The sequence below is a fragment of the Hippoglossus hippoglossus genome, chromosome 13 (genome assembly GCF_009819705.1).
Source record: "Hippoglossus hippoglossus isolate fHipHip1 chromosome 13, fHipHip1.pri, whole genome shotgun sequence".
Lineage (NCBI taxonomy): Eukaryota > Metazoa > Chordata > Actinopteri > Pleuronectiformes > Pleuronectidae > Hippoglossus > Hippoglossus hippoglossus.
In genome coordinates, this window is record NC_047163.1 from 7508707 (window position 1) to 7526870 (window position 18164).

At 41.2% G+C, this 18164-nt stretch overlaps 1 protein-coding gene across 1 annotated transcript in view; it reads left to right on the forward strand.

The window, feature by feature from the left end:
* Positions 1-13089, forward strand: part of traf4a (tnf receptor-associated factor 4a) — a 36053-nt gene extending 22964 nt beyond the window's left edge. Inside the window, exons 2-7 of the mRNA XM_034604535.1 lie at positions 3672-3723; positions 6492-6596; positions 6770-6931; positions 7968-8129; positions 9084-9239; positions 9965-13089. Coding sequence (XP_034460426.1) covers positions 3672-3723; positions 6492-6596; positions 6770-6931; positions 7968-8129; positions 9084-9239; positions 9965-10597 — 1270 coding nt within the window. The 3' untranslated portion in view covers positions 10598-13089. The remainder of the gene's footprint in view (positions 1-3671; positions 3724-6491; positions 6597-6769; positions 6932-7967; positions 8130-9083; positions 9240-9964) is intronic.
* The last annotated feature ends 5075 nt before the right edge of the window (positions 13090-18164 follow it).

Genomic DNA, 18164 nt, shown 5'->3' on the forward strand with positions numbered 1-18164 from the left:
TTTATCAGCCTCTCGCCCTGGATTATCATTGACTAGGGTGTGAACTGAGATCTGTGGTAGACAAGCATTTGTGAGAAACTCCTTTTTAAAAAGAGGCCAACTGCAAGTTCCCACATGTGGGGGTTTACTTAAAGGAGTTTTTCCTTTGAGCTTTGTGTAACAACTTTGTTTATCTTTAACTAACTGTATCAGGGCTGCGCCTTATCTACTCATGGACCTCTCTAGAATATTCAACTTAACTTTTTTTTTTCTAAATGTCTCCAAACTCAAAAATATTCAGTTTTTATTCATGTAAAACTTAATTATTATCGTTTTGTGTTATCATGAGTTCAGCTGTTGTAAACATATTTAATGTTTCACAGAAGATTAATCTGTTGTCTATACGAAAGTTAAATAGGCTATAACAATTTGATAATTTATAATTTTATCAAGTGGCAACAGTGCTAGTAAGCTAGATGCTAACCTTAGCATGCTAACATTCATAGCGTAGTGTGTTATCATGCCAACATAATTAACAGGACTTGCAAACACGTTAGCAAGTCCTGTTAATTATGTTGGTTCGTGCATGTTAAGATGCTATTAGCTCCACTGGTAGCAGGCTCACACTAATAATGCTAATAGTTAGCATGTAGCCATAATGTCTATCATGTTCACCATCTCAGTTCAGCGTGTTAGCATGCTAACATTTGTGAATTTAAGGCCATGCTACTGCTACATGCTAACATCTTTTTTTAATATTCTGAAATGAATACTTGGTGGTTTTGAACGATCTATGGGACAAAACAACGCGTTTCCGAGACATTTTTGACTGCAGGTCTTTGCTACTGTTTTCTGACATTTTAAGACCTAACAATTAATCCATTTATTAGATTAATCAATCATTAAAATTTGTGATATTCAGTTATTGTGAGCCATGCTCTGTCCTCTCACCTAAAAAGTCCTCACGAGTCAGATAAATTGTTAGTCGGTGAAGATGGATGGAATTGGACTGGATCTGTGTTTCACATCGACCTCACCTTTCACTGCTAATGTGCTGTCACGAAGCGGCAGCGAGTTAGAGTCACGCGCGGTGGAGGGAGCGGAGTGGTGTTAGCAGCAGTGGGGACGAACACATGAATGTGTGGCTGCGGGAGCTACTCTGCGACCAGGGAATGAATTATCCTGACAGTCTGTGACTCGGCTCTTTTCGCCTGTCTGCCTCTCTGTGCATCAGATACGGGGCCCGAGCTGGACGGGGGCCTCTGGCTGTCCCCTATCTGGAGCTGAGAGCCTGTCGCTTCCCATCACCTCTTACTGTTGCATTCGGCGCCCTCTTTACTTCTCAAACAGCGAGATGGTTCCTCGGTGATGGTGCTGAGTACTGTAAAGCCGTTTTAAGACATGACCTGTGGGTACAATCTGGAGAATTGGCTGCAGAGTTTACCCAGAGCTCACCTTTCACACATACACAGCACAGCGAGAGGTGGAGCAGCCGAGCGCAGCAGGAAGTGACGTATTAACTCCACTGCAAATATCTCGACAGTGTTGTCAAAAAGATCGCACCAGAAGTAGCTATTGGCTCTCTGAAATGTAGCTAAAAGTCGCTAGATTGCGTAATGACGTCACATGCTACGTTGTTTATTATGAATCCAGCGGGGGATCCCCCACATTATACAAGGAAGCCAGGCGGAGATAGTTCGCAGAGACTGAAGCATCTCATTCGGACATTTGCGTTCACACATGCACCTCCTCCGGAGAAAACACGGAGGAGGTGCATGTCTGAAAGCAGAATGATTCCACACTACACATGTGATGCTGGCTGGGCTCTCATCGATTGACCCTCTTTTACAGCCCGTTGTGGCTTGTTAATTGGTCTCCAGCTCCCTGCTGACACAGTGACCCTAATGGAGGAGAATTACTGCCGTCTCGTCATGCATTAACCTCCCTCCTCACACCCCCCTCTTTCATCAACGCTCCCTCCCCCTCAGGCCTAACCTCTGCTTCCACCCCCCCTCCCCCCTTCGGCATACTCCTTGGTTTCACAGCAGCTGGGTAGACGGGGCGAAGTACACATGCACTGCTGCCCTGTCACATGTCCCTGTGCCTCTGGGAGCCGCGGTCAGGTGACACTGCAGCGAACCAAACTAAAGCACCAAGAGGCAAACTCTTAGTGTTTGCACACTGCCGTCCCTTAATTAGTCTAAACATAATTTAGACATGGTCGGGGTTATGGAGGCCTCTCTGCACGAGAGGTCAGATCGAGCCTCAGGGCTTGTGACTTCTGAACAAAACACGTGTCTGTGCATCATTGCTGTCTCTAGCTTCAGTAGATTTCATGTGAGATACAAAGAGTGCTGTTTATTTATATTTAGTTATATTGTTTGTCCATGTCGGTGTGTTTTCCAGAGGATTTAACATGCATTATACTGCACCGTGTTGACATTTCCTTGTGCAAACTGTTTCTTAATCGAGAAAAATATTTGCAGATTTATTGATGATAATCCATAGATAGATAAATAGTGTTGTGCATGTATTTTTTTTTGATTTGTTTACATTCACATAAAACTGGGAAAAGCAGCATATCTTCTCACTGGAGAGGCGAGAACCAGTTGATATTGGTCGAAGTAGTAGAACATGAACAGAAGACAGTGTATGAGTTCACCTCTGATCCAGAAACAGCAGGATGGCTCAATGATATCCCAGGAGATAAGCCTCCGATTGACTTTTCAGTTTTTTAACTCACCTTTGTGGGTCTGGATGTGTTTGCGGTGCAGCCAGAAGCTCAGGCTCTTTGTAGCAGCTCACCCATCGTGGCTGCTGCCTCTATTATTTACAAGTGTGAATATTTAATGATGACATCAGGGTAGGGACTTTCTGGGAGAGGGCTACCCTAATGAGCCATGGAACTCACTCATTTGGCCCTAAAACAGGCCAGTGAGGACATCTCTGCTGCACCACAAAAACTGCACAGCGGCCTCTAGTAAAACAAGAGTTTAGATTTTATTTTTGGTTCAACTGCTGCAGGGAAGAACTAAGAAAAAGGGCTAGAAACTGTGTCCCACACTCACTATAGCAAATCAGCAAATCATCTGTTTATCCCGAGGAATAGCCTCAAGCACGGAGGCAAGGTTTACACTGCTTTATTCTCAGGAAGACAGAAGCCTGTTGAAACTGGCACAATCTTATCTAGACTCTGAAACAAGGGGAAAAAAATCAAACACTCTAAGCTGTGAAAGAAACTATAAAAGTAGACAGGTTTTCTTTTCTGCTTTAGGGATAAAAATCTGTGCAGATCGAGGTGTCCTCTAAGAGAGAAGAAGATGAAAGAGCGAATGTCGTTTCAGCCAGTCGCTCATAGATCTGACTTTATTGTGCAGCGTGTGCTTGTGAGTGTGTGTTTGTTCGTCATACACAATGATGAGTCGTAGAACTCCTCAGATTAAGAGTGTGTTTGAAGAGACAGAATAAAACTAAGGACACAGCAGCACTGCTTTACACACTGTCATAGAAGAGGCTTTTAGTTCTGGTTGTGTTCAGTCAGGGACAATGATATAAATCTCACTGAGCAGTGACTGTGATTTAAAAATGGCTGAACACGCTGATGATTTTATGTTGTTTTTTTTCTGCAGTCTTCTTTTATTCTGAGTTACTCCATTAATAACAAGATGTCTGTTTCTGTTGTTTTGTTGCAGTGAGGGTGTGTTCAAGTGTCCAGAGGATCAGCTACCGCTGGACTATGCCAAGGTAAGATATTACACCCAGCATACTGATGTTATGTAACTGTTCACACCATCCATCCATCGATCCATCCATCATCCATCCATCCATACAATCACAGACTTATTTATGTAACACTCGTCTACATCCATGCTAATGGCTCTATGACGCCCAGCTAAGCTTTGAGCTAAATGCTAATATCAACATGCTAACATACTTAAAGTGGCAATACCATCATGCTGGTGTATAGCAGGTACCATGTTCACTATGTTAGTTTAGCCTTTTAGCATGCTAGCAATGTTTTAATTAGCACTGAACACTAAAGCTGTGTCCCAAATCAGGGGCCCCATACTTTGTCGGCTGTATTCGTAGACCGATTGGAGGATGCAGGATGCTGCCGTTGAATTGAGACACAGCTTATGTAGCCTATAGATGAGGGTGATGAGAGTGGGGCTAGACAAGAAGTCCCTGGACCAACAGAGCAATGTTGCCATCCCTACAATCCAGACAAGAGCTAGAAATGCTAAAATAATTGAAATACCATCAAAACCTAAAACAAACAAGCAATGAGGAGTATAAAACCAAAACTGGTTCAAACACTTTTAAAATTGGAGTCAAATCTTCATAATAAATGTTGCAAAATAAAATTAAAACTGTGCAAACGATGTAAATCAGAGGAGGCAGCACAAAGAGCTACATAGAGATAATCCTGCAACATTAGATTAAGACATAGTTGGGATTTCATGAGCAAAAACTATTTTTGGGATAGTGACTTTGAATTTACAATTTTACAATAAAACTCAGCATTTAATGTCATTAGCTTAAGCCAGCATTAGCCATTGAGCTGTGAACACATTAACCCAGGGATTCATCAGGATCAGCGGGGCAGCAGCACAGGTCTGCATGCTGCGCTGCAAGCGATGAAGGCGCCTATAATAGCAGGGATGCTCCACAGGAAAGGATGTGCTCATGGCACACCTGTCGGACGTTGTTATTTACCAAGGCCCTCACAGGCTCCAAGTCGCCTGCAAATTACCCCTCGCTGGTGGTCTTCTGTCAGGGTTATTATACTGCTCACAGCAAACTGTCCTTCCAAAACATGCACAAACACAACCTAGCTCAAACAGAAGAAGTGTGTTGTGGTAATTAAAGGATTGTACTGCTGGTGTGGTAGTAGCAGTGTGGGACTAACACAGGCTAAAGCAGACAGAATAAACCCCCCCAAGTTAGAGCTCCAAAGAGCTTAACCCCCCCTGTTCTGGCTACGACTAAGTTATTAAAAGGTCATTATTGCAGTCTCCCTGCAGACTCCAAGACTGGAACAATGAGTGAGTGTTTCAGTTTGCTTTAGAGGATTTTCCTCCTCCCTCTGTTTCTCCTCAAAGAATGTGATTATGGCAGCGAGATGGCATCAGCTCTTACTGTATATGTGGCATGCAACAGAAGCCAAGCATGCGTTTTAATGGTAGAGATATATGTGCTTTACTTAAGAGCATTAGAGCATATGTAGAGCATATTTAAGTAGTTTTATGCACTTATTTGCTCTATGTCCTAACAGCAGCTGCAAACTATGATTAATGGAAGTATTTAATTGTAGAAGATTTTCCAAATGCACATTAATTTGCTGGTGACGCCTCCCGTGTGCCGCCGCAGAGACACACGTGAGCGCAGGCAAGCAGCTTCTGAGCTGTTATTTGCTCAGAGGGCTGTTTTGGCATTTGGAGGAAGTGGCTTTTCTTGTTTGACTACAGTGCTCTGCTCATGTGACAGCAGCTCTGGATGGAGACGCCACGCAGAGCTATAAATCCTCAGGACAGCGGACTGGAGGGGAGGATTTGGGGGGTTTGGGCAGAAAACTGACTCATCCCCATCGCTCAGTGGCCGAGGAAAAATAAATATTTTTCCTCCGCTCGCTCTCTCAAAGGTCCCATAAGCGCATAACCCAAGTCATTATCACTGCAATGACATTCTGTTCTCAATATGTTAAATTGTTGAGCGATAGTTCAATGTTTTGGAAAATATGCTAATTTGCTTTTTTTTCAAGATACACCAATGAATACGATCTCAACAAATCCCTTGAAAATATAATAACCAACAATTTGTTAGTCCGTGTGACTTTCCTACTGTCCAACTGAAGATTGAAAAATATTTATTTTCATCTTTTTAATGTTGAATAATTTCCTGAAACAGCTTTGAACTACAGTTTTCTATTAAACTTGAGCCAAATAAGAGTAAATTGTGAATTTCTTTGGGAACTACTTTCAGCTGTGGATTAATATGTGGGGTTGACTCAAAATAAATTACAGTCACCGTGTTTATTATAATGAAGGAATCAATACAGCACAGGTTTTAAAGGAGAGTCTGTTTAATATCAGATATCAGCTGTATCAGGCTTTGGATACACAGGAAATACTTATTAATACATATTAATAGGATCATTTCATTATCGGTTTTGGCCTGTTAATGAGATTTGGTAACAATAACACAAAATTAAGGATATTTCCAACCTAATCCTTAAAACAATTCACAACAGTGAGGTTTACAAACTGCTGATGTTTCATGGTTGGATCACATACTCTGTCAGTGTGTGGTTTACATATAAGATAAACCATGTAGCATTTAAGTGTATGTCAACTTCTTTAAAACTGTTTCTGTTAAACATTTATACATGTCTGTGCTGTATGAAGGTGCCATGTTAGAGTCTTCCAGCAAGACCTGGTCAGCTGATCTATCACCTTGTGCGTAATTGACGGGATCATCTCCCACACTGACCTCATCCTGCTCTTCCTCCGCAGATCTACCCGGATCCAGAGCTGGAGCAGCAGATCCTGGCTCTGCCCATCCGCTGCATCCACAGTGAGGAAGGCTGCCGCTGGACCGGCCAGATGAAGCAACTGCAGGTGAGAATCTTCTATGTCCTCTCTCGTTGTTTTGTTTTTTTTGCCTCGTCAAACGCTCTGATCTGCTGCCTCCTCCCTCACCTCCTCTCACCTTGTTGTTTTCTGGCAACAGCCTGGCACAGCGCCTAACATGTGGTTGTGTGTTTGTGCTTTGTCGTTTGTCTCTCCCTCAGGCCCACTTCACCACCTGCGCCTTCAATGTGATTCCCTGCCCCAATCGCTGCTCTGTCAAGCTGACGCGCCGCGACCTGCCCGACCACCTGCAGCACGACTGCCCCAAGCGCAAGGTCAAGTGCGAGTTCTGCGGCAGCGAGTTTACCGGTGAAGCCTACGAGGTAAACACCTACTCCACCTGTTTTTTTCTTTTTATTCCCGTTGGGTCTCAGCAGGAGCTTGACGTACATAACCGAGAGTGACGCCTCATCATTTCCGTGCTTATATGAAAGCTGCCTTTGTGAAAAACAGCAGGAAGGTCTAATGCACGTGTGTCAGTGCTTTCAGAGTGTTGGCCTATTTTGAAATAGAACATGTTGACAGAAGGAAAGAAGCTTTGACTGGCTCTTTCATACTGAATGTGTTTTCCTCAGTCTCCTCACGAACCCTTCAGTCATTTTTACCAACCTGGCCCTGCTCTGTTTACTCTGGCCCTCGTGGTCTCCCTCTACACACACTTACAGGGCATTAATCCACCTTTTGGCTTTCACACTGGAAATTCACGTTAATGTTTTTCATTCAGATCCATTATCTCATGAATCAATCTTTATTTAGTCTATAGAGTAAAAGAAAAATGTCGACCTTAACGTTTTCCTTCCACAAAACCCAAAGATAATATAAAACATGAAAAAGGAAACAAATTGCCGCATTGAATAGTTAGTGGCTTTGAAAAAAAACATGACTTTCATCATTAATAAAAAATTAAACTAGAAAAGGGGCCTGATTTAAATCTGTTGATCAGTTTATCAAGTAATTCTTTCAGCAGTTTTGACACCAATAATAAAGTGACACTCCTGTCGATACTTTGTCTTAAGAAAATCAGATGAACAAATTAAAAATACAAAATCAAAATAAATAGTTTTAGTTGTTTCAACAATAAATATGATTATGAACATTTTAAGAGCAGTGGTACGTATCATTTCCTTTGCCATGCTAGTTTCCTGTTTGTCGATTTAAAAAAAACTTTCTCGACAAATTTTTTATAAGGAATACAGATTGTTTACAGTTTTGTTGATTTTCGAAGAACTTTATATTTTGTTAGAAAATTCAGTTTTGCACCATGAAAGCTGAATAATTAACACTACATTAGTCTAAACAGCCGCTGTATGGATAGTATTTATTTCTCCAAATCTTAATCACTTCTCTTTTCTTTCCCAGAACCACCAGGGTGTGTGTCCTCAGGAGAGCGTTTACTGTGAGAACAAGTGTGGGGCGAGGATGATGCGTCGTCTGCTGTCCCAACACAGCCTGGCCGAGTGTCCCAAACGCACGCAGCCCTGCAAGTACTGTGGCAAGGAGTTTGTCTTTGACACAATCCAGGTCAGTTTCACACAGTTTTACAATCAGAAACTTTTTTTACCCAAACGATTTCACAGATTCTTCACAGTCTTATAAGTGAAATAACTTGGTTGTAATTCCCATGATTCATGGTGTCTCTGTCCTGTGGCAGCTGGATGTTAGTGTGAGCTGGTGCTCTGCTGTCTGTGCGTTTATGTGTGAGCTCACATCTGCCTCTGCACACATCTGGCCAGAGGCTGAGCACTCAGTGTCACTTCCCCCTCCCTCACATTTAAAGATGCCAAGATATAATAACTGGGTCTTGGAAGTAGTGTTTTTAGCACGTCATTGTATTAGTTTTATTGAAGCAGTTTTTGTCACAGTCTAGTACAGTGTAGGGCTGTATTTTTAGTTAGAGCTGCAGCGGTTTGTCAATTAATTGATTAGTTGGTCATTAGATAGTGAACATTCATTTAAGTAATTTTTTTCAAGCAAAGTTGCAGCACCGAATATCACATTTATGGAGGCAACCTTTTGTATAGAGAAACCGGGATGGATATTTTCCATTGATTTACAGCCCAAATGATTCATTTATTAATCAAGATGAGTTGAATATTGATTCATCTGCTGATTATTTTCTCGATTAATCATTTCAACATCAGAAAATAGATTAGAAAATAGGCCATTGCAATCTCCCGGGAGGTGACCTCTTCAGATTGCTTTCTTTGTTCAGCCAGTAATCTAAAACACTCACAGCTTCTCGGTTTACTTTAAAAATGGCAAGGAGCCAATCATTTCATTAGAGAAGCAAGAATTAAAAAAATTCTGTTTTGAGTGTTTAATTTTATAATCAGGTTTTGAATGTGTTATTGGCAGCAATGTGGCTTCATGCTGCACGATCAGCTGTTTTCTATTTTTCATTTTCATACCACATGCTTTTTTGAACTTTCTAAATTTCCCGCCGTCACTTAAACAATGTCCCTGATTCCTCCACAGAACCACCAGTACCACTGCCCTCGGTTTCCTGTCCAGTGCCCAAACCAGTGCGGGACACCCAACATCGCCCGAGAGGACCTGGCCAATCACGTGAAGGACAACTGCGGCAGTGCACTCGTCCTCTGCCCCTTCAAAGACGCCGGCTGCAAACACAGGGTAAAACTGATCTACATTATTTAACCTCAGGGGATCATTTCTGCCTCTGGACGAAGTTTCATGTTAACGCTACTGTTGATAAATGCTAATCAACTGCCAGGCCTGTTTGTCTTTGTTGTTTACGGACATTTTTCCCCTTATATTTCCTTCATATCCTTGGCTCACTGTTTCCAGAGTAATGGTTCTCCTTTCTCTTTAAAACACACAGCGCTCTGCCTGTAGGGTCTCTTTTAATGAGAGCAACACTTCTGTAGTCTGACTGCACATTTCCGTCTCTATTTTTGAAGCTGACGTCAATTTGTGAAAATGTGGACACGCTCGAGGAAGAGCGGCAGATCATTCTGTGTTTTCAGCTCGGCGCTCTGTTAAGGATTACAAAGCATCTGGAAAGCTTGACGTATAACATTTACAGATGGTACAGACATGTTTCTTTAACAGCAGCCTCATCAAGAAATACAATGATGCACGTGTCCACATCTTCATCATGTTCAGAGGACAGCAGATTCCTAAATAGATGCAGTATTCAGCTGTTTACTGTATATTACAGATATCAAGAAATACAAGTACATTTATACAAATCAAATCAAAATATCACATCATAGATACACTGAAAACACACTAATTAGCCTGATTTCTCATTTTGTAATTTTGACAAAATGTTATCATATAGTTTATCTTCTCCGTTTTAACAGTTTCTACATAATCTCTCTGCTGTTTTCCTGCAGTGCCCCAAACTGGCCATCGGTCGTCATCTGGAAGACACCACTAAGTCTCACCTGACTATGATGTGTAACCTGGTGGGTCGCCAGCGGCAGGAGATCCTGGAGCTGCGAAGGGAGATGGAGGAGCTTTCCGTCAGTCACGATGGCGTCCTCATCTGGAAACTCAACGACTACACACGCAAGCTCCAGGAGGCCAAACTCCGAAGCAACCATGAGTTCTTCAGCCCGCCCTTCTACACTCACCGTTACGGCTACAAGCTGCAGGTGTCTGCGTTCCTGAACGGTAACGGCAGCGGCGAGGGCTCCCACCTCTCCGTCTACATCCGCGTGCTGCCCGGAGAGTACGACAGCCTGCTGGAGTGGCCCTTCTCCTACAAGGTGACTTTCTCCATCATGGACCAGAGCGACCCGTCGCTCTCCAAACCCCAGCACATCACCGAGACCTTCAACCCTGACCCCAACTGGAAGAACTTCCAGAAACCCAGCAGCACCCGCAACTCGCTGGACGAGAGCACCCTGGGCTTCGGCTACCCCAAGTTTATCTCGCACGAAGAGATCAAGAAGAGGAACTACGTCCGAGACAACTGCATCTTCGTCAAGGCTTCGATAGAGATCCCCCAGAAGATAATGGCTTAAGATCTGACCTTTGTTTTTTCTTTGTATGAAGGAGGAAGACAGGTTAAAGACTGGAACTGACACTTAACCTTGAAATCTTCTACACACTCACCCTTTAGATACTTTCTGCCCTTACAGCCTCTCTACCACTGAGCTTGACGCAAGTCTGTTTGGCCATGTGAGCTGACTCAGAGGACTTCGATGTATCACAGAGGATAAAGTGTTTGGTCTGCAGAACCATCACTCTCTGCTTTCCTTTTTTTTATTGTTTTTTCTTTTATCTGTTTGCTGACCTTTTATCACAGTCTACAACACAAAGCCTTGGAAATCAAACAGTGCCTAGAGAGTTTATCTTAAGTTATATTTTTGTTGTTATTTCTGCAGTACAGATGTTAAAGATTATGGAGAAAAAAAAGATATAAATTAAGGGTGATCGGCTTCACTGAGCCTCAGCACTTAGAATAGTGAGAAAGTCCGAGGCTGGCTAGAGACGTCCTGTTTTATCTGGAGTGATGTAAAGAGGGAGCTCAGCAGACTCATGCTCAAGTCCAACTGCCTTTTGTTTACATGCTCGTACAGTATCCTCCCACTGATCCTAACACACACACAGCCCTTGGTAAAGACGACTCGTGAGGTTTGTGGTCACGCAGACGTATAAATCGAGGTTTTCAGAAGAGAAAGGTTGCGGGGGGGTTGGGTGATTTTTGTATTTTTAAAGGAATGATTCAGTCATTTTTTTTGATGTGTTAAATGAGAAGATCAACACCACTATCGTATTTGTCTGTTAAAATATGGCGCTACAGCCAGCAGTCATTTCATTTATCTTATCTTAGATTAGCATAGCATAGCATAGCATAGCATAGCATAACGACTGGAATACAACACCCACGCTGACAACAGGCTAGTTGTTTTGGTTTTTATACAAACTCAACTTACAATGCAAAACATGTTAGCTAATGAACTTTAGAGGTGCTGGAAGGCAGCGTTTTGTTACTTTTGTCCAGAGCCATGCTAGCTGCTTCTTCGTTCCCTGTCTTTATGCTAAGCTAAGCTAAATGCCTGATGGCTGTAGTTTCAGCGTAGATTAACTTAGCATAGCATAAAGCCTAGAAACAGAGGGAAAATCTCCATTATAGTACCACTGAAGCTAACTAAATAACATATAGTTTGTTCCGTATACATTGAAAACCAACTTGCTGTAGTTTTTATATAGATTCAACTAACAGGGTATGACAGGTTAGCTAACGTACTTAAGACATGCCGTTACCTTTGAACAGAGCCATGCTAGCTGTTTCTCTCGGTATCCAGTCTTTATGCTAAGCTAAGCTTAGCCAAATGCCTGCTGGCTGTAGCTTCACATTTTAAAATGATTTGATTTTAAATGATTTGATTTAAAATGCGCTTATTCGCTGTCTTGCCAAGAGTTCGATCGATTGCAGTCTGGTGGCCGAACGCTCACTAAACACAGACTTCATATTGACGAGGAGTCGGAGAGAAAAAGCACCTTTCGTCGATCTTTAGATGAGCAGAGCAGACAAAGATGCCAGTTGTCGGAGAACGCGTTTGCATTTAATAGTGAAGGAAAAGCCATGTGGCCTTTTTATACAGTATGTCTTCGCATGAGGGTGAGCAGGGCAACATAAACACATGCATGCTTCATGTGCAACCACCTGGACCACGTTTTTGTACTGTAACCTGTATTCTTGAAACCCTCTCCCATCGATGGCTACTTTGTCTCTTGTTTTTGGACAGTTTGAAAGTTGACAAATTGTCAAGGAGAATTGATTTTTTAAGGTTTTTTGTTTTTATATGGAGAAAATGTGAACACATTTGATAATGTAACCTAAAAACAGACAATGAACACTTGGCTGTGAGGTGAATTGGGGATGGACGGTGCATGGAAACTGTCTGAGAAGATGGTTTGTGAAATGGTCTCTGCAAATATGGGGGTGTCTCAGGACTGACTGCACCTTTCGTTGCTCAGTGACAAGGAAGTCGGTTTGAGGGAGCCGCCCCGTGCATTACACCCGTCTCCATCGCAGCAGAGGACGTTGATGATACAGTACACTCATGATGTATGTGAATACTTTGTAAAAATGCAGAAGCACATTCTGTCTTTTTATTATTATTATACATGGACAAATTCCTGATTTCTTGTCATAATACCAGCTGATATTTTACAGTGATTTAAAGAAGTGAGAAGATTAAAAAAAAAAAACTTTTTGTAAGATTCTGTATTTTTCAAAATACCTAGCTGTTTTATACAAACACTTTTCGTTGGAGAGTCGGGTTGACTTTGGGAATTTTCAGACCCTTTTGTCTCTTTGACATTTGGATAATTTGTTTGTCCGTGTGGTTTGAGCCTCACATATTCTGTCTGTATTATTTCCTCTTAAAAGTATTTATTTTAAGGAGCCGTCATGTGGGTTTGCACAGACGGCACAAATGTTTTAATATGTTGACTGATGAGTGCTTGTCAATTTCTTCATTGAAATAAAATACCATATATTATAGTTGTTTTACCTGTTGGCATTTTGTAAAGCAGATACTCTGAACATTGTTCATCACATGAACTATTCAAAACTTGTCCAATCTTCCCATCTCTGCTGGATTTTGTTTTTTGATGATCAATACTAAAGGTTTCACATCAATATAATATATATAGTTAACTCCTGTCAGACATGTAAATGTATGTTTTTACTGGTTCCATCTTTTGCAGCTAATTCCTTGTAAGTTTTCTTTAAATTTTCCTAAAATTAGCTGAGATTTTCCTGTAAATTAGAGGAATATTTCTAAGAAAGACAAAAAGTCGACAAAAGGCATTAATATGGGTTAAAATGATAGTGATACCAATATTTCATGTGTCTTTGTATCAAAGTCATTACAAATCCAAATTTTCCTTTTCTTTCTTGGAAACTGATGGATATTGCTAGATAGAAACTTCACCAAATATCAAATTGTCTACTTTTCCTTAAAAACACAAAAGTAACAACAAGGTCCCTTTTAACTCTAGCAACAAACACTTTATTAATTTCCAAAATACTTGATAATGATTTTGTGGCCTTTCTTGAAGTAATTTACAGCTGAATACCAGCTAATTACTAAACTTAACATTCACACTTTCATTCGTGTAAACCAGTAACGTACTCCACTCCACAAAGAGGCACTGCTTTTGTTCCGTACACACTATCTGACAAATTCACAGGAGTTAACTTGCTTTATTTCCACCTCACCACCCACTTAGAGATCCGGAGCAGAGGTGAAAGCAGTTCCTTTCCAGTTTCTCTGAAAGTCTCCACTGTCTCCGCTGGAGATGCAGAGAAGCAAAGGAGAGAAGGAAAGGGGGCAGAGGAAGTGAAGTAGACCCCAGCACTGCTTTGAAGCCATGCCAGCAGTTTGCATTAGCTTGCAGTTTGGATGATGTTCAGTGTAGGCGGATTTGGGGAAGAGGAAAATGAGCTTTTAACGTAAAGGCTGCGAGAGGTCCCTCACTCCACAGTCCTGTTTTTCACTTAGTGTACATTAGATGGTCTTCTTAAAAACCTGTAATCGCAAATCTCTCAGTGCAATTTTGTCCTTTTAAATATCAAAACAAGATCTGTTCTAAGGAAACAAGACTTTCCTCTGCTGGCGTGTTGCGTTCAGAGGATATTGCCAATAGTCAAGCTGTTTTTAAGTTTCCCCTGCTGTGAGGGGGAGCATTCATTTCAGGGAGGGGTCCTCTGGTCAGGACAGTCACCTACCAAAAGTAAATGACTGAAGTTAAAGTGTATAGGATCCAAAAGCCATACTAACAACCACAAACATCTTGGCGCAGGGCGTACAACCAACAGCCCTGTGCTGCTCCGAGGCAAAGCAGGGTGAAAATAGAAACAGATAATTACTTGTTTGAAATCTCAGTGTTTCCCATGCGGAGCAGAGCCATGTGCAGCTCGGTGTACAGTACTGCCCTTTGGCTTTTCTCTCTTTCAAATGACCCCCCCCCCCCCCAATGCTTGGTAAATGATTTACAGGTACAGTCACGTTCTCACGCACACTGTGCACACAATAAAGCTGTTCCTGCTTGGTGAGCTCACCCAACCTTTGGTCAACGTGTGCTGAGAGTCAGATGCCAGCTGAGTAAAAGGAGGAGGAGGAGGAGGAGGAGGAGGTGGTGGTGGTGGTGGTGGAAGCGGGGAAGAGCCCAACCCATGAGGCCTTCCTCGCCCATAAGAAAACACTACACATCAAAGAGGAGCTGTGGTTTATGAAGCGGTGCCGTGCTGTCGTGCCTCGTACTGAGGATGAAGAATTCTGCCTGACAGTGCGGGAACTGAAGCAGGGTGGTAGCTACACACTGCACATTAGTGTGTGTTGGTGTCCTACAGCAGTGGAAAACACCCGAGCTGCACAGGAGAGGTTTACTCACGAGTCGGACGAGTCACCTGACAGGAGTCCAACTGGTTGAGCACAAAGGTTTATTCACTACTTTGACCAAAAACAAAAAAAATCTTTAAGCTTAATCTAGCTCTTTTTTCCAGATAATGTAATTGGCAAGCACCATTTCTTTCCAGAATGACCTATTTTATGAATGACAAAAATATAATATAATACCCAAATACTTTTTCCATGATCTTTGAGTATTATAAAGATATTTCTGCCATGAATTATTCAAAAACAAACCATCCATCACTCTCAGACGTCTCCACCCCTCCCGTCCCTCTAAACTAAAGGGTAATAGATGTGACTCACTGATTTAATATCACTGCAAAGGTGTAATTGGACGTCATTCTTGAATATGCTGATAACTAACACATATGCTATACATAAATCATTACAAATATCTGAAACCTCAAACGAGACCTTAACCACGCATGGAATGAGTCATGTAATTTATTTAGAGCCTGGCTTTATTCACTCACTGTGCAACATCTACTGTTGCATGGAATTATATCTTTATGCAGACTTTTATGTCCAAATTGAATTAAGAGCTTTTACAACTCCACACATCAAGATAGGGAGTGCTTCAATTATCTATTATCCATTCATAAACTCATAACATAATCAAATGCTCCATAACACCTTACTTACTAAGCATATTTTATTATAAACAGTGACTGTTTTTTCTTAGATTGCCTGACTCACTGATGGACCAGGACCCAGCTGCTGCAGCAGAAGCTGCAGCACAGAACGCCAAAGACCAGCCAAGCGCAACTGGAAGATTTATTATTTGGAAAGAAAAGGGAGGACAGCCTCTCCTACGTATTGATTTATGCATTCCCTCTGATCTACATCCCTCCAGTCATTGATTGATAGTTTTCATTTCACTTTTTAAAGCCAGTCAAGTGAGACCAGAATCAGTGGCCAGGGTTAAAGGTCAGTCAGACCCACCATGGCCACTTGCCAGCAGTAGCTCGCTGCAAGGGCCTGGATCAATTCCTGACCTGGATTAATGGAATGACACACACCAGCCTGCGAGGGAGGAGCACGGGAGGTGTTCACAGGCCAAACACCCACACACACACTACAATGAAATATCTGATTGATTGTTATGAATGTGCTTAAAATACAAGATGTTTGATTCCTCCAAACAGAAGCAGAGTAAATCTAACACCTCAAGTTAAAACCACACAAGCAATAACCAATAATGTTTTATTATTGAGACATTTCTGACAAACAGAGAATTCAAACAACACGTTTTAGTTGTCCAACACATCACTAATTTCAGTATTGTCCAAACGTTGGGTTTTTAATTTACAAAATATCACACTTCAGGAAAATTGTGTGCTGATATTTACTTTGAGTTTGAAAAATCCAAGAGATTTAATGAATTTGAAGAGACAATAATTCTGTTTGTCTTTTCCCTTTAATTTAACCTTAACTAGATATTTGAATACTTTTATCATCTGGATATTGTTTTTATCTCTTATTGTGTGACAGTTGTCTTGTTTGATGAATTTCATGCTGTCTTTTTGTCCACGGTCTCTCTTTAAAAAGCGATTTTTAACCTCCATGAGATTACCTGGTTGAATGAAAGAAAAAAAAAAGAAAGATAAATATTATTACTTTTAATATATAAGGACTTTTATATAAAATCGGTTCTTTGGGAGGTTATCCGTATTATTCAGCTCACACAGAGAGATGTTTAGAGCTGAAACATAGTGCAGCATTTATCAGCTAAAAATCTGATCTTTGTTGATGTTGATCCCTCAGGAGTTGGTGGAGACCAAAAACAGAGCTACGAGAGAATAATAGATCTAAAATCATCAAGTGGCAAAAACATGGCTCCATATGAAGGATTATGATGCTACGTAATTAATAGATGATCTATAAATGGGTTGAATCTCAGAAAGTGTATGTCCTCACATATTTTTCTGCTTGACTTCATAAATTGTGTATATCTGGGTTATTCTCTCTCTACCTGAAAACACAAACCTTCATTTCCTTCAGACTCGTCTTTACTCAGCCTGATGAGGGTATTTTTACGAGACGTAAGACAAAAACATCCGGTGTTTGGCACCTCTTTGAGGATTCTCTGATGTAAACATCCAGAGAGGTGTGAGAGCCTGTTGGCTTGTTTGAACACTGTGTCTGTGACATGTGGTTTTCTTGGCACAGATGAGCAGGGAAGCTGTAATGCTTCCTATTTCCACTATTTGAGTTTACACAGATTAACGTTACTACTGAACCAAACTTTAAACTGCAAATGGGAAACAGAATTTATGGGTTAGCATTTCCAGATTGACACAAAGAGTTAATCAATAAACCATTAATATATCAAATTATTACAACATTATAAGCCTTTGTAAATGGTTTATCAGAGGTCAAGTGGCACTGAATAGTCTTTCAGTGGGGGGCCGGTAAGTCGACCAACGCATTTATTAAATTCGCACTCAAAATAAGGTAATTGTCAATGTGAGAGTGATACTTAAAACAACAAAAATATCATTAGTACATGGCTAATATAGGTTTAGATATAAATATGGATATGAATAAGTAGTAGAAAAATGTATAATAATAATAGAGGCACAGGGACACATAGTTCAGTCTCAGTGACTTTCACAGTGACTTTTGATGCGAGTGACCGGAAAACCTCCAGAGGTTCAAATGCTGCCGGGATGATTTGTCATCATGAATGCTGACTCACGTAAGTATCGGTCAAAGCCGGGGCCTTTTTCAGGTTCACCGACTCAAGCCGCAAACTCTCTGCACACGCTTTGCGCCTGACCATGAAAGTTAAACATCTGCTCTTTTATCTTGAAAAGATGCTCATTAAAATGCCAAACACTGAGAGTGAGGTCTGTTCTCAGAATTTCACAGACCAGAATGGCTTCAAACGAAACTCACACACTGTGCACGGACGAAAATCAATGCCACAGGTGGTTCTGAATTTTTGGCAATGCAGTGAACAAATGTCTGACCTCTTTCCTCTATTTTTCTCACAAATACAGTTGTGCATAATACACGGTTGTGTCATAAAAGTTATAAAATAATAATAAACAATAATTTACTCATGTAGCATGTTTCTCAAAAAGTGCTTAACTGAAAGAAAGAAAAAGATGAAATGAAATCAATAGGTAATTATCAATAGGTTTCACTGTTTGGAGGT